The sequence below is a fragment of the Jaculus jaculus genome, chromosome 10 (genome assembly GCF_020740685.1).
Source record: "Jaculus jaculus isolate mJacJac1 chromosome 10, mJacJac1.mat.Y.cur, whole genome shotgun sequence".
In the NCBI taxonomy this organism is placed as follows: Eukaryota; Metazoa; Chordata; class Mammalia; order Rodentia; family Dipodidae; genus Jaculus; species Jaculus jaculus.
In genome coordinates, this window is record NC_059111.1 from 102910195 (window position 1) to 102937147 (window position 26953).

Here is a 26953-nt window from a genome sequence, read left to right on the forward strand (position 1 = left end):
TCTTGAGATTGGCTGTTTGTTCTGTGTATTCAAGTATTCTCTGTACATTTGTCTTTGTGTTAATATAATCATAGAGTTGAATTTTTTCATGGAAACTTTTTCTTTTACCATCTATTATGAGGGATGCTTTTGGTGGGCAGAGCAGCTTGGGTTGGAAGCCATAGTGTTTCAGACTTTGAAGTGTTTCAGGTTATTCTGGCTTTCAGGGTTTCTATTAAGAAATGTGATGTAATTCTGGTGGGATTGCCTTTCTTGTGAATTGTTTCTCTTTTGCTGCTTTTAACACTCTCTCTTTGTTTTCATTGTTAAGAGTTTTAATTAATCATGATATGTCTTGGGGAGTTTCTTCTTTGGTCCTTTCTGTTTGATGTTCTGTGGGCTTCTTGTGTCTGGATGGGCCTCTCTTTTGTGAGATTTGGAAATTTTCTTCAATAATTTTGTTGAATATGTTCTCTATGCCTCTGGCCTGGATTTCCTCTCCTTCTGGTATACCCATGATCCAGATGTTTGGTCATTCTAGGGTGTCCCACAGGTCCCTCATATTTTGTTCATTTGAGTTTTTTTGAACTTAGCAAAGTTTTTGGCCTCCTGATCAATTTTTTCTGTCTTGTCTTCCAGGTCAGAGGTTCTGTCTTTCACATGAGTAACTCTGTTGATGAGGGGTTCTAGACAGGCTTTTATAATTTCTACTTGATTTTTGTTTTCTGTTGTGCTATTTTGCATTGTGTCCATCTCTTTTTTGAGGTATGATTTCAATTTGTGCTCTTATTTTCTTGATGCTTCCTAGAGTTTATTCTTGCACTTGATCAAGTCTTCATTAAATTTACCCAACCAGTTGTTGAGAGATTTCATTTCTTGACTTACCTTCAATTTATTCATGTCTCTTTAAGAGGGCTCTAACATTTTCTTCAATGAAGTTACGCCCACTGTTACTGGTATGATAAATGTCTCTGTATATCATGACCCAACATGTGGCTCTGACATTCTTTCTGCCCCCTCTTCCGCAAAATTTCCCTGAGCCCTGTTGGGTTCATTTTTGGTCTGCTTCAGTGATGAGGTGTTGGGGGCCTCTGGGTCTCTGGGTCTCTGGCTCTCTGATTTGGTAGGCATTGATTTTTCTCTGTGTTGGTCTCCTTCCCCCTTGTGCTGGTATCCGGTTCATCAGGAAAACATCACCCTTGCTTGTTTCACCAATTTTCCTTAGATTCAGTAAGGGCCCTTTTGAGGTATGATGGGGTGGCTCTCTCCTTAGGATCTGCATCTATCTGAAAAAGAGAAGCAGATTCTCCAACGGAGAGTAAGTTAGCACCAGGACAAATGAGATAACCCTTACTTTTTTTATAGAGAGTTTAATAGGTGTGTGTCCTCTTGTGCCCCATGATTGATGGTAACTTGATATTGGAGAGTGGTCTTATGTTTGGGTATGGTTCTGACTTGTTTCCCAGCTCCAGCTATGGGTCTTGTACCACTGAGGGGATCAGTTAGCCGAATCAAGAGCACTTGGTTCCCCACCATGGCTGTGTGCCACTATTGCACTTGTGTGGGCATCACAACAGGTTATTTGCTGCTACGTTGGTTGGACCATGAGTTGCTTGGACAGATATTGGTCATTTCCCCCAGTCGTCCATGTAGCACCCTCTGGCACTAGACACGCTGACTGTCTGGGAACTGACTCTCTCCTGGCTTCCAGCCATGCCATTCCATTTTACGTGTGAGCTGCATATGGTGTCTTCAGCAATAGGGTCTTACCACTAACCTTTGGTGAGGACCCTTTATTTCTATTCATTTCCTTTTTCTTTCCTTTTACTCCCCCTGCCCTCACATGCTATACCTTCTCTTTTTATTTTTCTCTTTGCTAGTAGGTTTCATGTAGACAAGGCTGGACTCAAAATTGTCATTTAGCGAAAGATGGTTGTGAATTCCCAATCCTCATGTTTCTGCCTCCTAAATATTGGGCATGAGCCACTGCATATAGCCTTATTTTTTTTTTTAATAAAATGTTTCACATCTTGAAAGGCCACTAATAAATTTCCTTACATTTTCACACCTCTTACAGGTTGCCACTATCACAAATATCAATCTTCTACTGGGAGACGCATACACGGTGGAATGGGACATCAACATAAAGGATGAGGAGAAAATTGACTGTTACCCTGATGAGCATGGTGTTTCTGAAGCAGACTGCATTGCCCGTGGCTGTGTGTGGGAGGTAAAGATGCCGAAGACGTTCACATACTCTAAAATCCCCTAAGTACAGCCTACAGTTTCATGAACACAGCACCACCGCCCGAGTATCTGTAAAACCCATGCAAAGGAAGAGCTTCAAATGAGCTTGATCTAGACGTGCAGGTGGTGGGGATAAATGTGGGCGTTTCTTTCAAGATTATTATTATTATTTTTTATTTTTTTTAAATATTTTTTGTTCATTTTTTATTTATTTATTTGAGAGCGACAGACACAGAGAGAAAGACAGATAGAGGAAGAGAGAGAATGGGCGCGCCAGGGCTTCCAGCCTCTGCAAACGAACTCCAGACGCGTGCGCCCCCTTGTGCATCTGGCTAACGTGGGACCTGGGGAACCGAGCCTCGAACCGGGGTCCTTAGGCGTCACAGGCAAGCGCTTAACTGCTAAGCCATCTCTCCAGCCCCTCTTTCAAGATTATTGCTTGCAAACTTAGGATTTAAATTTTTGTCACTGCCCACTAAAATATGAGTGGATGAATGATATGGTAGTGACTGATTTTTTCCCCATGTAAAGTATAGTTTGATTAACTCTAGGCCATGTGCTCATCCATATTGACTTTGCTTTCCAGACATCCACGACTGCTGGTGTCCCTCACTGCTTCATTGTCGATGACCTGTACTCTGTCAGCAATATTCAGTATGATTCACATGGGGCCACAGCTGACATCTCCTTAAAGGCTTCTCTTTATAGAAACGCCTTCCCTTCCACACCTGTGAACCCTCTTGCCCTGCAAGTGACCTACCACAAGAATGAAATGCTACAGTTTAAGGTAATCTCAGTATATGTATTCCTTATCACTTCCACATTACAGACCCGAAAATGAGTTTAGGGGTTGAATCGGGCAATAGTCTAGAATCATTGTCATAATCCAGAGATCTTGATACAACAGTAAAAATCTTTTCCAATTTTCATTTTAAGATCATTATGGCTAGCTAATGGCAATTGTTAGGTCAGTAAGGCATGGGGAGTCAAGGAAGGAAGCTCCTGGGAAGGAGTGGCAGGTGTGGCTGAGCTTGGACTAGGGACAGAGAAGACATGTGGAAGCCATGGATGTGTGCGCGACTGAGACAATTGTACGGCAGGACCTCATCACTGGTGGGCAGTAGGATGAAAACAGGAAGAGGAACACTTGCGGAATGACGACCGTGTTGCTCACATGCATTCACATGTGGATAGTGGTTAAATTAACTGCAATGAAGGAACTGAACAGGTCTGTGCTTAGGCAGTAATGGATAAGGAGCTCAGTTTGGGAGTTGCATTGCAGGTGTCTGTGAAAATGCCTGCCTGGGCAGCGATTGATTTCCCTTCCACTGCATAATTACATGCAGCAACAGGAACCTGCCCTAGACTAGCTGGTCTCATGAATTCTCCACTCCACTGTGAGCTTATCTGGGACAGCAATTTGACCCTTAATCTCATGCTTTTGACCTCACACTGAGGGTAGTATACAGTAAGCCCTCAAATGCTCCTGAGGATAAAAGTGACTCGGGAAGTGTAATTTGTCTAGATGTGTTCTCAGAGTCTGATATCAACTTGGACTTCTGTTCTATGTCTCATTGGCATTGATACTCTTTTCTATGTTTATCCTCACTGCAGCACTGGTGCCTAGTGGAATGACCTTGCATGGGTTTCCAGCCTTAACTTTGCCAACTAACTTCTTAATTGACAACATCTTTCTCTACAAAACATTTCCATCTTTTTGAGCCTACTTTGATACTCAAAGCAGTTGTGTTTTTTATTTCCTTACCACTAACTTTGTCTCATTTGTGTGCTTGGCCACTGTCTAAAACTACTTAAATCTTGGTCCATGATTCTCCCACCAAAGCATCTCCTTCCCTGTAGTCTCACAGCTCTTCTGCACTGGTGTGAATCAGCTCACATCACTCAGGGGTGCTCAAGGCCTCTTCTGCTTCCTACCAGCATGTGTGCTTTTCATAGCAACAATCATGGCCTATTTACTTCAGGCCTCTAGTTTCTAAAGCAGGACCAACTAGTGATAGATAATTTCTTTTAGGAATCAATATGGGTCATTTTTTAAAGCAAGAATATTGAGTGGAGGAAAATGCATTTTGAGTTTATTATTTCAGTTCTGAGAAGGGTATAGGTACTCAAAGATACTTAATAACACAGAAAAATAATAGAGAATAGATTAATAAAATACCAATTTTAGAATGAATTTCCTAGTTACCACCAGTATCAGCATGGACATGTTACTCTAACTGATACATTAAAAATGAAATATGTGGGCTGGAGGGATCCTTAGTGGTTAAGGCATTTGCCTGCAAAGCCAAAGGACCCAGTTGTGATTCCCCAAGACCCTTGTTACCCAGATGCACTAGGGGTGCACACATCTGGAGTTCATTTGCAGTGGCTGGAGGCCCTGACATGCCCATTCTCTCTCTATATATATTTCCTCTCCCTCTTTCTCTGTCAAATAAGCAAATAAATAAAAATAAAATATTTAAAAAATGAAATATGTCAGACTAAAATTAAACTGGTAATCATACATTTTCTTCAATTATTTGCATAAATCACAGATTTTATGTAATTTTAAAAAGATGTATACTACTGCATTTCATCTCTGTCAAAATACAGAGAGTTGCTTAATGCTATCGATTTCAATATTACTAAACATTCCTAAGGAGATTTTAAATTGATATGTGATAATTGTACACCTTTAGGGTATACAGTGTAATATTTTAGTACATTTATTCATCATGAATTGATAAAATCAAAGGCTTCAGGTATCTCTTATCTCAGATATCTATCTTTGTGATGAGAACTTTTAACATCCTATCTTTTAGCTATCTTTAATTGTATTATATAATCTTACTATGACCATCATGTATATTATGGAATACCAGAACATAGTCTCCCCATCTGTACCTTAAATTGATTTCTTTGGCCTAGATTTATGACCCCAACAGCCAGCGGTATGAAGTCCCAGTCCCTCTCAACGTCCCCAGTGCTCCATCCGGCACCCCTGACAGCCGGCTCTACGATGTCCTCATCAAGCAGAATCCGTTTGGCATTGAGATTCGCCGGAAGAGTACAGGCTCCGTGATGTAAGTAGAATTACGAATTTCCTATTCCTTCCATTGACTTGGAGACCACCTAGCTCAAAACGTCGCACTGCATTGCCAGATCCACGAGAAAGTTGTTTCCCCCACGTCTGTCCTCAGGGGGAACCTTTAGCAGCCCTAGAATAATTACTGAGGCAGCAATAGTGAGAATAAGTTCAACAAACACGTATGGGGTTTATTCTGCATATCACATACTGTTCTGAGTGTTGTTGAACAAACAGGTTAGGCACATGTTCTCAATGAACAAAGGTAGTTTATAATCTACAGTGGAAGGTGATGTGGTTGTAACCGCTGTGTAGGAAAACAAAAGCAAAACAATTAAGAATGGGAATGTTTGGTAGCATCGTGTGAGTAGGTCTCTCTGGGGAGAAGGTGACATGTGAGACTGTGCAGATGAGGAGAATCCCCATGTGAAGCTCTCAGGGATGGGAAGGAACATCTCTGATAGAAGAGATAGTCAAAGCATAGGCCATGAACTGATCGAAAGCTGTCATGTTAAGGAACAGATTCCTGTGAAATGAAGGTGGGAGACAAAGCTAGATGCTAGGTGGACTTCAGAACAGGAAAAGCTCTGAAAGTTCCCTAAGGTATTTTCCTGAGAAGTGGCTGAACAACGTGATCAAGGAAGTTACAAGGTGTGGATGCTCCTCCATCACAGTCCTGAGTGCATGCAGGAAGTGGTTCTGAGAAAACAAGGGCAGAAGTCATGGTGGAAAATGAGGTGGTGACAAGTGATGGGATTTGGTCAAATGGGGGGATCACTGAAGGCAGGAAGTGGAAGAGGGAACCTCAGTCCTGGGCTGTTCACAAGCATATCTATGAACACTTTAATCCAGCAGACTTGTGTGTTCTGTCAGGCAGACGGTCGGGTTCTGGGGGTGGGAACAGGATCCAGGGTTCTGTGGTCCTCGCGGAAGCTGATCCTTGGCGCACGTTCCTTCTCCTGCCGCAGCTGGGACTCTCAGCTCCTGGGCTTCACCTTCAACGACATGTTCATCCGCATCTCCACCCGCCTGCCCTCCACCTACATCTACGGCTTTGGGGAGAACGAGCATAGGACCTTTAGGCAAGACCTGAACTGGCACACGTGGGGCATGTTTTCCAGGGACGAGCCCCCAGGGGTAAGGACAGAGCCCTGGGCGGGGTGTTCATCCTCCCTCCACCTCACCGTGGGTCCTCATGCTTCCTCCCCAGACTGCACTTGACCAGCACGTTCTGCTCTTAGACGAGGAGGCCGTTCTCAGGCTCCTTGTTTCTGACGTCTTTCTCCGAGGAGGCTGGACCTAGCTTCCAGACTCATTTCTGTTGAGTGTCTTTCTCCACACACAGTCTTCTAACCTCTTCTGTCTTGTCCCGTGACTCTCAGTACAAGAAGAATTCCTATGGTGTCCATCCCTACTACCTGGGGCTGGAGGAGGATGGCAGTGCCCACGGAGTCCTCCTGCTGAACAGCAACGCCATGGGTAAGACATACTTCCACCTCATGTGACTGTGCCACTCATTCTTGAGTAACTTTATAAAGTGGTTGACTCAGCTGTCCCTAATGTCAAAATTCATCATCTATGGAAAGTATTTGTTTTTCCTCCTTAGCATTTATGTTTATTTTAGTCTGTTAATGTATGATTAAAAGATTTATCCAACTCTTCTTTTGACAATTCAGCCAGTATGATATAGTTGTATAAATTAATTAATTTGAAGTTATGGGTCAGAATACTCTCTCTAAGGTACTATGGTATTAAAACTTCGGTATGTTATCTGGGAAAGGGATGAAAATGAGGGCTTTTGGGAAAATAGTGTTAACTGTTGAAATATAAATAGGATCCACATTGGAGCCAATAAATACTATTTTATCAGTGCCAGTTTCTTGTTTGGAAACATGCAGTGTTTTTACATGGTACCATCATAAAGGGAAGCTGGGTGAAGTGCTATTTTAACACTTTTTTTTAACACTTCTTATGAATCTTAAACTAATCACTAAATGAGAGTGACCTTAATTTAAGATGGACAGTGACAGAATTTTCAACAAAAGCATGCCAAAGGGGAAACATCCAGGGATTAGATCATATAGACATTGACTCAGTTGTATTTCTATGCAGGTCTGGTATCAAATATCTGCCCTCTTTGCTCTAAAATGGAAGGTGGTGGAGGTGTCACTTCAGAGCTAATTTTCTTACCCTGAAAACTTACAGCTTTCTTGACATCTTCTTATCTTTTCAGATGTGACCTTTCAGCCCCTGCCTGCCCTGACGTACCGTACTACAGGGGGAGTTCTGGACTTTTATGTGTTCCTGGGGCCAACTCCAGAGCTCGTCACTCAGCAGTACACAGAGGTAGGGAGGAAGGAGTTCATTCGATTAGTAAATACACACATACAGACACACACGACAAGTATGTTATAGAATAAGAAACATACATACATATATGTATGTGTGTGTGTATATATATATATATATATATATATATAGTTTTATTCCTATTAACTTTATAGTTTCTCTAATCATTTCAGAATAGCAGAAATACTTATGATTCAGTGGTGGTGAGGCTAATTGTCCTGGTGTAAGTCATGGTGTGGCTGGGTATGGTATCTCCATTTCTTTACCCATTGCTGTGACTAAATACCCAAGGAAACAAGTTCAGGGGTTGGAGAGATGGATTAGCAGTTAAGGTGCTTGTCTGTGAAGCCTATCTACCCAGGTATATACCCTCATAAGACAAATACACAAGGTGGCACATGCATGTGGAGTTCATTTTCAGTGGCTACAGCCCCTGGCACACCTATACTCTCTCTACCTGTCTCTCTTACTCTCTGCCTCTTTCTCTCTCTCTCTCTCTTCTAAATAAATGGATGAATAAATAATATTCAAAAAATCAGGAAGGAAATGTTTATTCTATCTTATAGTTTGAGCAGATTTACTGCATCATCATGGGAAAGGCAAGGCAGAAGGAACAGGAAGCTTGCTATTCACATTGTATCCATAATCAGTTAGCAGAGGAAAAATAGGAAGTGGGGGGAATTAACTATTAAACCTCAAGGCCTGTCACCAATGAACCACTTCCATCAGCAAGGTTCCAGCTCTTAAAGATTCCATATCCTTCCCGAACGGTGCCATGAGGTCAGTACCAGGTGTTTGAACTCATTAGCGTGTGGGAGACAGTTCACGTTGAATGTACTAGTAGTGCTGTTAGTGGAAGTGATTGTGGGGCTGGTGGCCGTGATGGGTATGATGGTGGAGGTCGTTCTGATGATGTTGGGGATGCTGGCATTGTGAGGTATGCAGTGACAGTGGTGGAAGATGGGGGTCTTCGCTTTGGCACTTAGGTGTTGGCAGTTAATGAAGGGATAATGGTGATGGGGTGACAATGATACATAATTGTATGGTCATGATAGTTGTACTGTGGTGAGGGGGATGATGGTGGGAGTGGGTGATGGTGACGGGAGTGGCCAGGGTGAGAAGTCATAGTGGCATTGGTTGCAGAGGCAGTGCAGCTGTTGCAGTGATTACTGCCTCTGTTACTAACGGGCATGGGAGCACTTCATGCATAGTGTTATTTAGTGCTCGTAAAAGCACTGAATGAAATAGTACCGTTCTTTCCAACTCCCAGTTGAAGGATTAAGTGCAGAAATGTTACATTATTTTTTACAAGGTCGCACAGCGGGTAGGGGCTCAAGACTGTGTCCTAATCAGGGTGTTTGCCTCTGAGTTCTGTGTTTACTTTAGATGATATTTAGGAATCGGAGTAGAATAGGTTTCCCATCATTCCCAGAGAATGCGCTACAGGACAGCAGCGGGATTTTCTTCATGTTCGCCAAGAGCTCTGCACTCCTGGCGTTCTTCTGGATTTGACGTGCTCCTTAGTTTGGTTGCTAGCTAAATGTTATTTTTACTTCATTTATAACCTCAACCTCCTTTTAACGTTTTGTAATTAGCTTAGATGTCTATTGATCACTAATGTTTCCTGTTTATTTTGTAGTTGATTGGTCGGCCTGTGATGGTCCCCTACTGGTCCCTGGGGTTCCAGCTGTGTCGCTATGGATACGAGAATGACTCTGAGATTGCCAGCTTGTATGACGACATGGTGGCTGCTCAGATCCCCTACGTATGTACATGTTGTGGTGTACTGGCTTTATGTCATAGCTAACGCAAGTGTCATTGTGTGTTGATTTGGTTGTGAGGTCCTGCCACGACACTAAGTCCATTCTCCCATGATACTACATGGATCAGGTCCCACCAGTCACACAAATGAAGGCTCTCTTACCATCTTAGGCATTGGTCACTTAGACAGTCAGGGAGGAGTTATGGCAACCCCAGGGTACTTACTGCTATATCATGCTTCCTTGTATTTCTTACATGCCTTAAAGACATTTAGTAATAATGTCTTTACTTTTTTTTTTTAATAAGAATTAAACATCTCTCTAACACTAGGGTTGATTAATTTAAAACAAGTTAACCTAAACTCATTCATCTTATATGTGTAGATTTGTTATCAGCTCTAACCCAACCCGTTGTGTTCAGAGCTCTGAGCCTATTGCTGGCTGAATGCAAGAATCCTATAACAGGTTTCCAGAGAACCAACCTTCTTCACCTGGAGCCAAGAGGGCTTCAATAATGAGAACACATTATGTTCAAATATTCACAATATGAACCTCTTTCATATGTTTTAATTGGCCTCACTGTTCTAATATTTACTATTGCTTCACTGATGAAAAGCACATCACGTAATATGTCACTTTGACAAGAGAGGTGACTGAATGTGGTGCCTCAGGCTACTCATCCAGAGAGCCTGTTAGCTCTGTCTTTTTTTGCAGTCATTATTTTGATAGTCTACAATTACCCCCTCACTCCCCTTTTGTTTTCTTCTTTTTTTTTTTTTTTTTTTTTTTTGGTTTTCTGAGGTAGGGACTCACTCTAGCTCAGGCTGACCTGCAATTCGCTATGTAGTCTCAAGGTGGCCTCGAACACTTGGCGATCCTACTCCCTCTGCCTCCCAAATGCTGGGATTAAAGGCGTGCGCCACCATGCCTGGCTAATTATGCATTTTTGTTTTACATTACTTTGCAGTAGATTTATATATAGCTCATATTGTATTAGGATTGGGGTATTAATATTGTATTCTATGAACAAGAACCACTGATCCCAGGAATAGCCCCCTAGGGAAGACAACCTTGGTCATGAATTGCATGGGCAGTTTTCAAAGTGCTTTCTTACATTCTTCTTTTGTTTTCGGTTTTTCAAGGTAGGGACTTGGCTCTAGCCCAGACTGACCTGGAATTCTCTATGTAGTCTCAGGGTGGCCCCAAACACTCATGGCAAGCCTCCTACCTCTGCCTCCCAAGTACTGGGTTCAAGGTATGTGCCACTATGACTCACTTTTTTCTTTTTCTTTTTTTTTTTTTCTCACAATAGCTTTTCCAGATACGTATTATCATTCAACTTATTTGGCTTTTTATTGTTGCTGATGCAAATTTTTGTCTTTTCTTGAGTTAGAGTTTGCAAAATAAGCGTCTATTCTAGGATTCCAATCTACGGTATGTCAGAGCTAGGTTTTGAAGGTATAGAAACAAGTCATCAGAAATTCCCCCTGGGAGGTGGAGGAGCCTCCCCCTCCAGAGCCCGGGCTCTCCCCATCAGCAGCCACCATGTCCTCGTGTCCTCCCGCAGGACGTGCAGTACTCTGACATTGACTACATGGAGCGGCAGCTGGACTTCACCCTCAGCCCCAAGTTCTCCGGGTTCCCAGACCTGATCAACCGCATGAGGGCCGATGGCATGCGGGTCATCCTCATTCTGGTCAGTCCTTGTGTCCGTGTGGGAGAGGGTCTGAGACAACGAATGGGCCTTGGTGAGATCGCCTTGTACTGTCGGCCTCTCTCTGATGCAAGAAGAGAAACTGAAGCATAACAGGAAAAGTATATTTCCTGGGTTCACAGAGACTCTACCATGCAAAGCAAAGCTGGGGACCTCCCTGTCAAAAACTTCTTTTTTGTGTGTCAGTCTGTTGCTTTAGTTCTCATACTTCTTTGTGCTTCGATTCCAGGATCCAGCCATCTCTGGCAACGAGACGCAGCCCTACCCTGCCTTCACTCGAGGTGTGGAGGATGACGTCTTCATCAGATTCCCCAATGGTGGAGACATCGTCTGGGGAAAGGTAAGATCCAGATAGTAGTGCAGTAATCCTCACTGTGGGCCAGACCCACTGCCAGTTAGTGTTAGTGCGTAAGTGCATGTTGACTTTGTCCATTTGCATTTGTTCTCTGAGGTTGTAGTTCCCACCGTTCAATCAACATCTGTCAATGCAGATAATGGCTTTGTGGAATTCACTTTTCTTTAGGGCAGTTCTATACGGCAACGAAAGTTTCTTAGCTGTAAGCATGTGGCTAGCAGTTTCTTAGGAAATTGTCTGTATGGGAAATTGTCTAGGACATTTCTGTTGAACTTTTTCTCTCCACAGGTCTGGCCTGATTACCCTAATATAACTGTGGACAGCTCTCTAGACTGGGACAGTCAAGTGGAGGTAAAGGACCATTTTTGGATAGTGAGGGAAGGCAGGGTTGGCAGGAAGGGGAGTCTTAGCCAATGTGCTGGAAATGCTAATTCCAGACACTTGAGTGTGGTGAGGAAGTACACTTAGAAAGCCTATTCTTTCTTTCTGTTATTAAAAAAAAATATTTATTTATTTATTTGAGAGAGAGAGGGATACAGAGGAAGAGGCAGAGAAAAAGAGAGAATGGGTGCACCAGGGCCTTCAGCCACTGCAAATGAACTCTAGATGCATGCACTCCTTGTACACCTGGCTTACATGAGTCCTGGGGAATCAAACTGGGGTCCTTATGCTTCACAGATAAACGCCTTAACCATTAAGCCATTTCCCCACCCATCTCCCTGTTAGTTTTGGGCTAATTACTTCAACCTCATTTTGCTTACTATTTGATGTAGGTGTTAGTGTCCTTGGGATTTACAACCCACAGCTTAGATTATTTGTCTAAGGTTTTAGATGTCACAAAGGTGATCTCATATCCAAAATTATCAGGTTCCAAGGGCCTTTGGAATTTTAACTTGACAGCTTTAAGAATGCGATCTATCATCTGAACTAGTGTTCTTGTAATTTCTTTAGCTAACTCTTTTCAGTGGGCTCTATTATACTTATCTTTAGCAATGGAGTCTTCCTGTTCTCATCTTTATGTTTGTGAGAACTTCTCTGTCTCTAAAGTTGTAAATCCCTCCCCTAGTCACATCCTCTCTTGGGTCTCTCAGGTTTGCTTTGACCTCTTCATCATTGTATTGCAGTACAAATTCATTGTATTCTTGGAACAAGTTTTTTCTTAGAAATGGATTGAAGGATCCCAGTTTTTTATTTTTTTTTTTTGAGAGAAGACTTTTCTGTAGCTTATCTGGCCTCAAAGTCTTTATGTAGTTAAGTCTGGTCTTGAATCCCTGATTTTCCTGCCTATACCTCCCAGAAGATGGGATTACAGGTGTGAACCCCTACATCCAATTTACCACGCTTTTTAAAATTCTTCACATTTCTAGTTTTCATGTAACATTATGTTCTAACTGGAGTTCTGCAGTATGGGAGAAAGAGTCCCATTACCAAGAGCAGAAAGGTTAAGAATTGAGAAAAGTTCATGCCTTATTCAGTGGAGAAGGGACTCTTTCTTCTATCCCTCTGAATACTAGCTAGTATTCAACATTGTCTAGAAGGAGCATGCATTCATTCAAAGCATCAAATGTGTATTGAAACCATGAAAAAATTCATTTCAAGAAGCATAGGGAGTTGTTTGCGTGAGACTGGCAAGGATGAGGTTACTGATGTCTAAGTCTCCACTGCTGAGGATGGAATAGAAATAGGAACAGAAAAATGTAGAAATGGTAAAGAAGCCTGTGGAAAACAAGTGTGTGAGTTTGAGGCTCAGGTGTTTAATGGAATCATTCTGGGATGTGATCAAAGCATTGCACTTTGGTAGCGCACGAGAAACTGTGTCAAGTATTCTTAGAGGTACACAAGTCACCAATTAAATATCATGGAAATGGATGAAGGACACTGTAAGCTGGGAGTCGAACATGGACAGAGGGAAAATGAGTCATGTACTTGCAGAGTGGCAGGACATTTTTAAACACATGAGTTAGGATCATGAGAGCAGCATTTTTGGGCAGGTTAGTAAGTTATGGTTAGCTTTATTTTCCATTTGTGTTTCATAGGGGATATACTTCTGTCTCAAAATCATCCATGGAAACCTTTTATTTGTATCCTTCATCCCCTTCCTGCATATCCTGTGTTTCTCACTTATTGTGAGCTTGGTCCCTCTTTTTCTCATGCTAAGTTTTCTTTGTCCGTCTTTCATGGTTCTGACCTTTAGTTTCTTTATTATTTTTTAAAAATATTTTATTATTATTATTTATTTGTTAGAGACAGAAGGAGGGAGAGAGAGAGAGACAGAGAGAGAGAATGGGTGCATCAGGGCCTCTAGCCACTACAACCAAACTCCAGATGCATGCACCACCATTTGCATCTGGCTTATGTGGGACCCGGAGAATCGAACCAGGGTCCTTAGACTTCTTAGGCATGTGCCTTAGCCACTAAGCCATCCCCCCAGCCCAGCTGACCTTCAGTGTACAAGGAAAGGGTATGTGATAAAAGGCATCCAGAGGTTCCCAGTATAATAGCACCCTGCCTCACACTCTTCTGTAAGCCAGAGCTCTGCGTACTGATCCATTTCTGTTTTTGTGTGCACTTGTTTCCACTCTAGACACATGGGCTCCTCTTTTCTTGTGCATAAGAACTGTAGTTAGTCCAGAGCAAGTCTTTCATCTGCTGTTCCTATTCATCACCACTGGCATTATTAGCTCATTCACTTACTTAGTGCAGTGACTGACATAGGTGAGGCTATTTATGGGGACACACCATGGGCCATGATGTCCTGTAACGAACAACATGGAGGGGTGTGGAGGGCTCTGTGGATAGTTGCTGTTGCCAAGTGGCACCAACCCATAGTTAATCACTGGATATTTTAAAATCAATTTCTCAGGTTCTAAGATAATCTCAGTAGGGATTGTATACAAAGGTCCTTCCCTCTAAATACTTTCAACTGTAATTGTGATACCTGTGAGCTACTTTTTTATGGAAATATAGATATTGCTTATATAATTTTAGGGGAGATGAAGAGATGAAGGAATAAATCCTTAATTATTTCTACTTCGTATTACACACAATTGCAAGTTCTATGTGATTTTAAAAAAATCAGAAAACAGATTCCTTACTAGTTAGCCCAAAATCATGAAATATAATCTTACTGAAAGATACTTTGGCAAACCTGGTACCTTGCACTTGACATATGGCTTTTTAGATGTTCCCTGTCCCTGGCTTCAGCCCTGTCTCTGGAGAGTCATTAGAGAATGGTGGGAAATTGAGAGCTGGGCATCTACAGCACAGAATAGTGAATTTGGGGTGCTGACCATTTCCCTTCATGCTGACACAAAGCAGAAAATAGTGGATGTTTCATAAATACTGGGAAGTTGTATAATTTGTGCTTATTAATCTAGCCACTTACTATTTTTCTAATAAGACTAGAATATTTTATTATTCACGCTCATTGTCTGCCTCCATGTCACACAAGTGGTGGCTTAAATTAAGTTCTTCGTAGGTGCCTATTTGCTCTCTTATATCTTCATTTCTGAGGTATCATGTTTTATTTTTGTAGCAATACAGAGCCTATGTGGCCTTCCCAGACTTTTTCCGCAATTCAACTGCCACATGGTGGAAGAGGGAGATGGCAGAACTCTACAACAACCCCCGGAATCCAGAGAAGAGCTTGAAGTTTGATGGCATGTGGATTGTAAGTGTGCGCGTGGATGTCGGTGTACCTAGGGGTAAACAGGAGTGTATCTTAATGTATCCTGGCACATATACCAATGAGATCACTGAGCAAGAAGATCATATTTCGCTATGGCTTAGCGCTTCCTCCCGTCAGTTGTGGAGCAGCCCTGACCCTCTCCTACCTGCTCTTCACTTGAGTTCTCACGCTAAGCGCTCTAGTGATGACTAGGAATCCCTGAACTGTGCCCCTGGGGGGATATTTTTCTGTCTGCGCAGCCAGTTCTCCCCAGAGCTTGAGGACTCCCTCCAGGCGGTATCTGCAGGCACTCCTGGATTGTGAATGTTCTCTTCTTTACGATGGAAGTGTCTTTGAAGTAAGCTCTGTTTCTGACACTTGTAGGATATGAATGAGCCCTCGAGCTTTGTGAATGGAGCAGTCCCTTCTGGCTGCAGTGACGCTGCTCTGAACCATCCTCCCTACATGCCACGTAAGGACTACGGGCCCCTTCCGTCTTAAGGGCAATGACTGGAATGTCCTTGAATTCCAAAGCACTGCCTCTCTCTATCTCTTTCATTTCCCCTCATTGTCATCTCTCTGTGCAGAGGGTTTGCATACTCCAAAGCTGCTGAGCCTTACACTCCTCCTGAAGTGCTTCTAGGTTAAATGTTATCTGAGAGGGAACACACCCATTGTGGAATGTATGTTCTGAGCTCGTTACATATGGACGTGCAGATTCCCTTCTACAATATGAACTATATTGTGCTCTTATAGTATAGAACATGGAAATTCCTCTGTCTCCTGTCTTGGAGAAGATGAGTTCTCACAAGCCTGTGCCCTGACCACTAAGGGCAGGTTCTCATGAGTACTCTGGTTTAATGGCTCAAAAGCCAAAACAGACAGATAATACACCAAACACTTTACACGCCCCTCTCTCTCTCTTTGTGTGTGTGTGTGTGTGTGTGTGTGTGTGTGTATGTTAGTAAGTTCCTGTTCACCCTTGCCCAATTTCTCAAATTTGTCCACCTAACATTCAATAGCGGTAACACTGCCAAAGGCTTTTAGCCATCATGTTTCTTAGTTGGTCAGGCCTATGATAACATATGTCCATGAGTTTCTTCTGCAATATTGGGAACAAAATAGTAGCTTCCGCTCAATTTGAAAGACTTGGGAGTCATATTTATGTTTATATCTTACCTCCTTAAGTTTTAATATTAGTTGAGCTATGTGACCTTCAAAGCCAAAATAATATTTCCAAATCTTAGCTTTCCACAGTGTAAAAGGCAGAGAACAATATTTGCTTGTTAGTTACATCACAGAAGTATAATAAGAATGATGTCATTCTTTTTCTTTTTCTTTGCTTGTGCATGTGCTTCTCCTGTGCAGTGTGTGTATACACAGGTTTGCATGTGGGCCTGTTGGAGTGCATGCTTGGATGGGTGCTGTGTGTTGAGGCCGTTTGAGGTTGATATTGAGTGTCATTCACAATTGCTTTCAGCTACCTTACTTTTTGCAGTAGGGTGTCTCATTAAACTCAAAAAATCACCTAGTTAGCTAGACTAGCTAGCGATAAGTCTCATGGATTCTTCTGTCTCGCCCTCCCCAAGCAATGGGATTATAGACACACAGCAACATGTTCAGCATTTTTACGTGACTGATGGGCATCAAACAGGTCCTCATGACTGTGTGACAAGCACTTGGCCAGTGGAGCCATCTCTCCGGATCGAGGCATGATATGAAATAATTTATGTTAGAAGCCTATGTGAAGGCCTGCGCATTGTCAGTGTGTAGCAGCCCAGTGATCTTCCCGACACCTTCACTTCCTATAAGTGAACTTGGTATTAAAAACACAGGGTGTTTGTACCTGAATTCAGAGCAGTGTTGTTATGGCCCAAGGAGAGAAGAGGGACCCAGACAGAGAGACAAAGGTCAAGTTAATCAATGTAGAGATTCTTTGTTCAATCTTTAAAGAGAAGGCAAGGGCTAAAAGGATCAAGTCTGGTTTTCACCATCGATTTCTTCCCCGCAGACGTGGAGGGCAGGGACAGGGGCCTGAGCAGCAAGACTCTGTGCATGGAGAGCGAGCAGATCCTGCCTGACGGCTCGCGGGTGCGGCACTATGACGTGCACAGCCTGTACGGGTGGTCCCAGACCAGGCCCACCTATGAGTGAGTGACTATCTCCTTCTCCAGTGGGTGCCACCAGTGGGGACAACCACTGATGAGCATTGTAGCTTCCCTGCTTTCCCTTTCATTCCGCATTCTAAGAGAGCCCCTTGTTTATGGTTTGGAGGACAGATGTAATACAATACAATCACTTTATTGAAGAACCATAATCATCCTCTTGAGTGCATGCATGAAGACATCAGAAGATATCACACAGTGTTAGCAGTGCTATGTAGTATTATTGGTTTTTAATAAAAGGAAAATATCAGAAAGTAAGTCATCAATGGGAGTTTTTATTTTGCACAGTTTTACTTTGGGTCTTCTACTGAATTAGCATGTTCTTACTATTTGGTCTTAATGAATAATATAAACTCCTAAGAAAATCTCATAAGGAAATTATCCTCTTCTTGCTTAAATATAGGCAATAGAGGGTTGTATAAATAAGTAGACAGATCTGGTGATGGCTTACAGTGTTAGGTGAAGCAAGTGGATTTACAAGATGGTGAGTTTCTTTGCCTACCACTGTGCAAAGGCCTCACTATTTTTACCTCTATCAGTCAGTGGGATCCTTTGTAAAGGCTGAGGTTTTCATTCTCCCTCCACTCATGCAGCAAACATTTGGTCACCAGGCCCTAGGCTCCACAGCTCCTGAGGGCAAAGTTCTCTGGCCTCTCTTGTCTTGCCTTCAGTTCACCCCCTTGTCTCCCCCAACCAGAGCCGTGCAGGAGGTGACGGGAGAGAGAGGGATCGTCATCACGCGCTCCACCTTCCCCTCTTCTGGCCGCTGGGCGGGACACTGGCTGGGAGACAACACGGCTGCGTGGGACCAGCTGGGCAAATCCATCATTGGTGTGTGGGGTCTCAGGGACCCTGCTGGCAAGGGAGGGTGTTAGGAGCCTCGGTGGAGGAGGTGGAGGAGGAGGAGGAGGAGTCAGAGCATGAGCGCTGGCCTTAAACAGCCGTGGTTCTCGTTGCAGGCATGATGGAGTTCAGCCTCTTTGGCATATCCTACGTGAGTATCCTTGCATATTCCTCGTCCCCAAGAAGATGCGACATCTCTCGGACATCACCGAAGGCTAATTTATTCCCTGTTGTTTCAGACCGGGGCAGATATCTGTGGGTTCTTTCAAGATGCTGAATATGAGATGTGTGCTCGCTGGATGCAGCTGGGAGCCTTTTACCCCTTCTCCAGGAACCACAACACCATTGGGACCAGGGTAGGACCCCAGCCTGTGTCGTTTGTATGGTGTCACTGGAAACCCTTCCTCAGTTTCTGCGGTGCGCTCCTGCTCTGACCGTCCTTCTTTTTCTCCGTTAGAGACAAGACCCTGTGTCCTGGGACGATGCCTTTGTGAATATTTCCCGAAGTGTGGTGCAGACCAGATACACCCTGCTGCCCTATCTGTACACGTTGATGCACAAGGCCCACACGGAGGGCACCACTGTCGTGCGGCCGCTTCTCCACGAGTGAGTGTCTAGCTGGGATGTGTTGGCCACTGGATAGTTCATTCACCCTGGAAGGTGGTAGTTGATGCAAATGCCCCCTCCATATAAACTGTATGCATGAGCTCTGTAGACAGAAAGCATACTTTACCTCTCCTTTTAGTAAAGCGTTACACACACCACTGGTCTTGCATGAAATATTACTCATTCTAAAAGTATTTGTCCATGAAAAGACCAACCTCCTCATCCTTTATACCAGTTTGTTTATTTGGATCTGATCTGGTCTTTATTCTAGTAAATATTTTGGACATTCAAGTAGATATTTGAGAAAGAAGGGCCGTAATTATATTTAAAATGTGCCCTGATGAAGTATGGTAGAAATAGTTTATACACGATAATATATCTGATCAGTTTCTGAAGTTTTGGAGATAAGGTAGGTTGGAAGTTGGGCATATGATCCCCATTAATCTGGGCAGAGAGTACAAATGACAGAGGTTTAAACTGAATTTCTGACTTGAGGCTTGAGGACTTTTTCCAGGCTTTGGCTAGGTACGTCAGTGTCTGACTCTGGCGGCACCTTCTTGTCCCTTTCCAGGTTTGTGTCAGATCGGGAGACCTGGGATGTAGACAGTCAGTTCCTGCTGGGTCCTGCCTTCCTGGTCAGCCCTGTGCTTCAGCCGGTGAGTATGCAGACCTTTGAGGGTAAAGGACCCAGGCTGTCAGGCGGGGTGGATAGGGAGAGGAGAAGACCGTTATGAGAGGGATCCTGAGCCGTGAGTTCTTACTCTGCTATCTTTGTGCCTTCTGGGCCTTTTGAGGAGAATTCCATCTTAGTGTTCTGCCTTCAGCTCTTTGTTTAAGTAAGCCTAACATGATTTGTTTAAAGACAAAATTATTTCTCCACTCACTGAAATAAAGGGCAAAGGATGAGACATGGGTACTAATATAAAGAGTTTGATTTTCTGGCATTGCTGGCTGAAATTTACATTGCTGCTGGGTCTCCCTCCCTTCCTTTCTCTTGGTAGTCCTGAGGGTGGCACAAGTCATTTCTTTTCTTCCTCTGCACAGCAGTAGGGCATGTCATTAAAAGACTAGGTGACAAAGCCATTCTCATAATTTTGTACCACTGTATTTTTTTTCCTTCATATTGGATATTTGTCTACTTAGAGAAGGTATAGGTAAGTTTATAAGCCATTTTCTTTGTATTCTTGTACCCCCAAATGCTTAATGAAGGGACTAGTGTTGGTTAGGCAATTTTCACTCTTGGAAAAAGGGGAATAGAGTGCATATTTCCCAGTATTGATGATATTAAGTGTGCTAAGACAAATGAATCCAAGTCCATGCCCATTATTTTATGTACGAGTACATCCACAGGTTGGGAACTCTGGCCTGGATAATAGTTCCCACTGCCTACACCTTGTTTGTATTTAATTTCAGGGTGCCAGGAATGTCACTGCATATTTCCCTAGAGCTCCCTGGTATGATTACTACACAGTAAGTTTTCTAAATGTTGCTACAACCTGGGAATGTTGGCTTACCGTGTCTTTTGATCCGACAGACATCAGGGCAGATACTGGATCTGGAAGTCACCTGCTGTGCTCTTAGATGTGGAGCTTGAGTATTAGGGCTTCCCACCTCCCAGAGGGATGAGACAGACACCAGTCCCTGTTTTCTAGGTGCTGGGAAGCAGTGCAGAGCAGCTCACTCAGCGTTTGGCAGGTTGTGAGCGTTCTTCACACGCGAGCAACTTACCCTTCTATGTCGTCACTGCTCCCAGTGGTGTGACACTAATTCTGAGTCCTTAATCCTGGAGGACTTTTTCCCTCTGTGCATTTTTCTAGATGTCTGCTTCCATTGTGTAGATGCTTACAGAATCGCTCCCTGTTATTTGATAAGGTGAAATGTGGGGCTTTTGATGCGAAACACAGGTCCTATAGAAGTGGGAATAAGAGATAGTTTGTCCTGAGCCAACATGAGTGAGTATGGCCCAGTGGTACTGATTCAGGTGGCCACAAATGACTTGTTTTACTGGAGAAGAAGATACATGACCTTTTCGTAGTCTTGTAAGCAAGGAAGTCACAAATTAGCACATTTACCAAAAGCATTGATGTGAACATCTGGTAGGTAGGTAGGTCACAGCACAGCAGGGAGCCGACTGCCTTACATTTTAGCTGCTTTCTGAAAATGTCCCTAGCTTTCTTGTTGATGGTAGGTAGTGATCTGAGCAGTTAATATATTCCAAAGGTTTTACCTAATATCCAAAACGTATGTTAAGTCATATATAGAAGGGGGTGATAAATTGCCATTAAATAGACAAAAGGTAGCCCAAGATACTCTTAGCTCTTGATCTGTAATACACCAACTCTACTCAATCACGTAAGCTCTAACCACTCAATGGGTTTGCAGGATTTCCAATATCCATGTGGCTTTTTCATGGAACTTCAGTTCACAGGACAGTGTATAAAATACACACAGAGGTGTGGTGCTTGACTTGCAAGTCTTAGTACTATATACACATTGCTGATGAGAAACTCAGAAGTCCTCTGCTGAGTATATTTAGACAAGTGTAAGACAAGAGCCCATCAAGGAGGAAAGGGCATTGCAGAGTATCCTTGACCTCTAACTGGGTTTTCTTTTTGCCTTATCTTCTGGCCTTATAAGGAGAAGCTGGTGGCAGACTGGTGATAAAGTGAGGAGAGAAGGAACAGAGCACGCATCATCACCTGACGCCAAGGGGATGGTGGTGGGATTGGGTTCAAACTGGGTAGGGACAGAGAAGTCTAGTTTGTCTTATTCTCCATCCTATGGAACACTGAGTCACAGGCCCACATTCTTTTTTTTTTTTTTTTTTACCATTCCACAGATACTTTATTTTTTTTTTAATTTTTATTAACATTTTCCATGATTATAAAATATATGCCATGGTAATGGCCCACATTCTTTATTGCTAGCCTGGACCTGTCCTTTGGAGCTCACTAAGAGTAAGCTCTGCTATCCAGTCAGTCCTAGGTTTGTCCGTGGATAGACAGCCAACTTTCTTTAAGTGAGCCTAGCTCTGACCTCGCTTGTTGACTGTCCTATTCCCTCATCGTCAGTCCTTTTGAGTGACTTGGGAATTTCTGCTGTAGAGAGGCTCTCAGGGCACATAGGTTAAGGAGACCTGGCTTTGTAAGGTTTGAGCTGGCTCTGCATGGCTTTGAGATTGTAGACTTCCTTATATCTTATACCCTAGCCATCTTGGTTGTCCATTCTAGTCCCATCTTTGCCAAGGTGCAAAGCATGTTGCTGAGCCCTAAGCGTCAGAACACTGGACACATTAACATTTGGAGTTCACCATATAAATAATTATAGGTACCACATGAAAAACTGTGAATGCGGAGGGCTATGATGGTAGCTTCCCTTCAATGGTTGATTTTTCTCATGGCACTTACGTGGAAGATAGCTTTAGATGAAAAAAAGAAAAGAGACGTAACAGAACAAAACGTATAGAATTAAAAGAATGGTTGCATATTTGAAATTAAATGAGAAATGTCTCCAAAATTAAATTTTACTATGGGCACCTAGCCATTGTTCTGGAGTGGAGATTAACTTATTGTCTAGAGCTAAATTTGTCAGTGATATATTTATAGCTATCTATATCCTCTATATCTATATTTATATATATCAATCTAATATCTATGTATCATCTATCATTTATATCTATCTATCTATCTATCTATCTATCTATCTATCTATCTATCTATCAATCATCTATATATCAAGTTTTATTGGAACACAGCCATGCATTGCCCAGGTAGTAACAATAGCAGCTGCTTGTCAACTCTAAAGTAATTGCTTTCTAATGGGGGAAGGGATTTTTCTACCTGGTGACATTTGGGTGAATTACAGACATTTTAGGCTTCCACAGTGGAGTGGGACAGGGTTACTTCTTGAATTGAGAGGACAGAAACTGAGGATGTTGTTCAACATAAAAACAAACAAACAAAATAACAGGACAAAGCTGGGTGTGGTGGCACATGCCTTTAATCCTCCAGAAGCAGAGGTAGGAGGATTGCTGTGAGTTCAAGGACAACATGAGAGTATATAGTGAATTCCAGGCCAGGCTAGGGTAAGACCCTAAAAAAAAAAAGAAAAGAAAAGAAAAAGAGAGAACTTTCTGGCCTAATTGTTGATAGTACCAGTGCCATGAAACCATGCTGTTGTTGAGAAAATGTAAGGGTTTGAGGTTAATGGCTCACATGAGCACTTTCCCACATGAGGCAAGACAAAGCTATGAGACTAGGCAGATATACTCAGCTAAAGCCACAATAAGTAAAGGAGTCTCTTCACGCTGATATCTACCATGAAACACAAATCAAAGGTGCTGAGTGGCAGGTAGTACTCAGACAGCAACCTCAGGGTGATGGTGTGTTGGGATGCATGGCTCAGGGAGGTGTGTACCCTCTTCCTCATGATCTCCTCTTTCTTGCCCACAGGGTGCAAATATTAACACAACAGGGACATGGAACACCTTGCCAGCCCCCCTTGACCACATTAATCTTCATGTCCGTGGGGGCTACATCCTGCCCACACAGGAGCCTGCCCTGAACACCCACTTAAGGTGAATGAGGGATCTGCTTTGCATATTTTTAAAAATATATTTTATTTATTTATTTGAGAGAGAGAGAGAGAGAGAATGGGCATGCCAGGGCCTCCAGCCACTTCAAATGAACTCCAGATGCATACGCCCCCTTGTGCATCTGGTTTACATGGGTCCTGGGGAACCGAACCTTAATCCTTTGGCTTTGCAGACAGACTCCTTAACCGCTAAGCTGCCTCTCCAGCCCCTGCTTTGCATATTTTGAACTCATTCTTTTGTGATGAAAACCACCAATCCCTCAAGTATCACTTTCAAGCCAAAATCTATTTCACTAACCCTAATTGCTGTTCTTTCTTTTAAAATTATTTCTAAGAGCTAACATTCAAGAATTGTATAAATTAATTCTAACCAATGAGATGCTTTGCCCAGGAGGTAGGATGTGACCTGGACATAGCACTGCTGTTTTGGATGTCTTTCTCTTTGAATAGCCTGCATTATAAAAATAGCTGCAACCAAAGCCGGGCGTGGTGCCGCACACCTTTAATCCCAGCCCTCGGGAGGCAGAGGTGGGAGGATCGCCGTGAGTTGGAGTCCACCCTAAGATTAAGAGTTAAGGCTAGAGTGAAACCCTACCTCAAAAAAATTAAAAAAAAAGAAAGAAAGAAAGAAAAAGAAAAAAAAAAGCTGCAACTGCATTTTATGGACAAAACACCTGAGCAGATGCAGTGCATAAAAGGGAAAAGTGTATTTCCTGCTTAAAATTTCTAGGGGAAGCACGGCAAGGAGCTGAACCCCCCCCCCATCACGTTTTAAAACATCAGATGGGAGGAAGCAGTATGAGTTTGCTCACGAATACTGGCCAGGGGGGCTAGCTTTAACAGCACAAGGTCCACCCCACCAACGTAGCTCTCAAGTGAGGCTTCACCTCCCAAAGTCTCCACTGGCCAGGGATCAAGTGTGAGGCTCCACCACGATCATGTGAAGCTATGGAGGACATTTTACATAAAACCACTAGAAGTCGATTGTTTCTTGTGGGTGTTTGTCCCTGAAGGAAAGCAGAATCATGTGCTGCCAGTATATTTCTTGTTGGAAATTTGCTGGATACATTTCCCAAAATTCCAAGCATGTGGATCTTGTTTTTCACAGCCGGAAGAATCCTCTTGGCCTTATCATTGCCCTGGATGAGCACAAAGAGGCAAAAGGAGAACTGTTCTGGGATGATGGGCAGTCGAAGGGTGAGTGCTGCTATGAGAAGCTTGCCATAGTCAGACCTGAATTTTTGACTTTGGTTGGTCCTTCCTTCCTGCTGGGGGCATCCCATCAGGCACAATAGCAAAGTCCCCTGGGAGGAGCATTTTATTTCTGGTTGCAGTATTCAGAGACTGTGGTACATGAGCCACAGAGGGAGGGAGAATACATTTCTGCCTTTCAGAATACTGTTCTCTGGGCAACTGATGTCTCCTGTGTGGGCTGTCTGTCATCTTACTTCTAATAGACACAATTGTATGATTGTCCCAGGAATTCTCGGCATTGTAAACATCTTCCTCAAAAATATGCACAAACAATTTTTTTTAAATTTTTTATTTATTTATTTGAGAGCGACAGACACAGAGAGAAAGACAGATAGAGGGAGAGAGAGAGAATGGGCGCGCCAGGGCTTCCAGCCTCTGCAAATGAACTCCAGACGCGTGCGCCCCCTTGTGCATCTGGCTAACGTGGGACCTGGGGAACCGAGCCTTGAACCGCGGTCCTTAGGCTTCACAGGCAAGCGCTTAACCGCTAAGCCATCTCTCCAGCCCCACAAACAAATTTTGATGATATGAAAAACATATCTGTGTCAGTGAGGCAGTGAGCATGTACTTACTAGTTACATGCATCCAGCCATGCTTTTACCACACATTTTTTTTGGTTCCAGTGTTATATGTCTTTAGCTTAGAAAAATAGATTCTTGCTGGGCGTGGTGGCACATGCCTTTAATCCCAGCACTCTGGCAGAGGTAGGAGGATCACATGAGTTTGAGGCCATCCTGAGACTACATAGTGAATTCCAGGTCAGCCTGGACCAGAGTGAGACCCTACCTTGAAAAACCAAAACCATATATATATACACACATACACACACACACACACACACACAACCATATATATACACACATATACACGCACACATATATATTCCCATGTGACATCTGCACTTGGAAAGGGCCTTTCCCAGATTACACAATAAAGGAGAAAGCAAAGCAAAGCAGTTGCGTGGACTTGTAGCCTATGTTCACAATCTTGCCACTCCTGAGACATAGTGTTTAAAGAAATCCTTCTATATTTTACTTAAAAATAATTACTAGACAAAGTTCAACACATCCAAGATAAGTGACATCTACATTGTTTATTGATACCATGATCAGAATAACTAAGGCATTCATCCCCATCTGTGATACATACTGTCTATGTAAACCTTGTTCTTATAGTTGGATATTTCTACCCTTCTTCCCACCCACCTCCTCTGTCAGTCACGGTTTCATGGAATTCTTCTCAAAGTTACACATGATTTGATTCCCATATAAATGAGCTTGCAAAATACTATTTCTTTTAGTAGCTAAATTGTGTCACTTAGCAAAATATGCTTCAGGGTCCTCCTCAGATCACAAATTACAGCATTTTGCTCTTACTGGCCAAGGAGTACGCATAGAATGAATGTGTAACAATTTCTTTTTTTAAAAAAAAATTATTTATTTACTTGAAAGCAACAGGCAGAGAGAGAGAAAGAGGCAGATAGGGAGAGAAAACGGCCATACCAGGGCCTCTGGCCACTGCAAATGAACTCTAGATGCGTGCGCCCCCTTGTGCATCTGGCTAATGTGGGTCCTGGGGAATTGAACCTTGAACCAGGGTCCTTAGGCTTCACAGGCAAGTGCTTAACTGCTACGCCTTCTCTCCAGCCCAAATGTGTAACAATTTCTTTATCCAACATTCTCTGATGAACATTTAGATTATTTCCAAATCTTTAGTTAGTGAAAATGGATGGAAAACTAAAGGTAAGACTTGGAAGTATAAACCTCCTAGGAGGAAATGCAGGTTTTTTGACATGGACGTTTTGTTGGTAAGACACCAATGGTACAAAGTCAATGATTGGCACTGTAAGAAACTCAAAGATTTTTACACAGGAAAACAATCAATCAACACAGTGGATAGAAAACTCACAGTGTAGGAGAAAATATGTGACCATCATGTATCTGATGAGAATTGAAATGAAGATATAAAAGATACTTTAGCAAATTGTGAACATGAGCATAAATCTGATTTAAAATAAGCAAAATATCTCAGTAGATATTTTGTTGCAAAGAAGACATACACATGCAGACATACTAAACACTAACAATGAGGTCAGAGACTCAAATATTGCATTACAGTGCTATGCCATCTCACACCTATCAGAATGAATACTGTGGAAAAAACTACAGTATAACAAGTGTTATTGGTAATGATGTGGAGAAAATAGAAGGAACACCTACATGCTACTGGTGGAAATATGTATTTCTTCGGCCATCACAGAAATGCAGTAGAATTCCCCACAAAGTTAAAAATAAAAAGCCTTAGATATGATGTTGTCTTCCCATTTCTAAACACAT

The 26953-nt window shown here is 42.7% G+C and overlaps 1 protein-coding gene across 1 annotated transcript in view; it reads left to right on the forward strand.

Moving 5' to 3' along the window:
- Mgam (maltase-glucoamylase) overlaps positions 1 to 26953 on the forward strand; it is a 256817-nt gene that overhangs the window by 107588 nt on the left and 122276 nt on the right. The window contains exons 71-91 of the mRNA XM_045160081.1: positions 2057 to 2209; positions 2813 to 3013; positions 5155 to 5309; positions 6280 to 6448; positions 6694 to 6790; positions 7545 to 7657; positions 9300 to 9425; positions 10988 to 11116; positions 11364 to 11474; positions 11778 to 11840; positions 15025 to 15159; positions 15541 to 15628; positions 17168 to 17306; positions 18019 to 18152; positions 18281 to 18315; positions 18404 to 18520; positions 18622 to 18770; positions 19342 to 19426; positions 20184 to 20240; positions 23222 to 23346; positions 24472 to 24560. Coding sequence (XP_045016016.1) covers positions 2057 to 2209; positions 2813 to 3013; positions 5155 to 5309; positions 6280 to 6448; positions 6694 to 6790; positions 7545 to 7657; positions 9300 to 9425; positions 10988 to 11116; positions 11364 to 11474; positions 11778 to 11840; positions 15025 to 15159; positions 15541 to 15628; positions 17168 to 17306; positions 18019 to 18152; positions 18281 to 18315; positions 18404 to 18520; positions 18622 to 18770; positions 19342 to 19426; positions 20184 to 20240; positions 23222 to 23346; positions 24472 to 24560 — 2470 coding nt within the window. The remainder of the gene's footprint in view (positions 1 to 2056; positions 2210 to 2812; positions 3014 to 5154; positions 5310 to 6279; positions 6449 to 6693; positions 6791 to 7544; positions 7658 to 9299; positions 9426 to 10987; positions 11117 to 11363; positions 11475 to 11777; positions 11841 to 15024; positions 15160 to 15540; positions 15629 to 17167; positions 17307 to 18018; positions 18153 to 18280; positions 18316 to 18403; positions 18521 to 18621; positions 18771 to 19341; positions 19427 to 20183; positions 20241 to 23221; positions 23347 to 24471; positions 24561 to 26953) is intronic.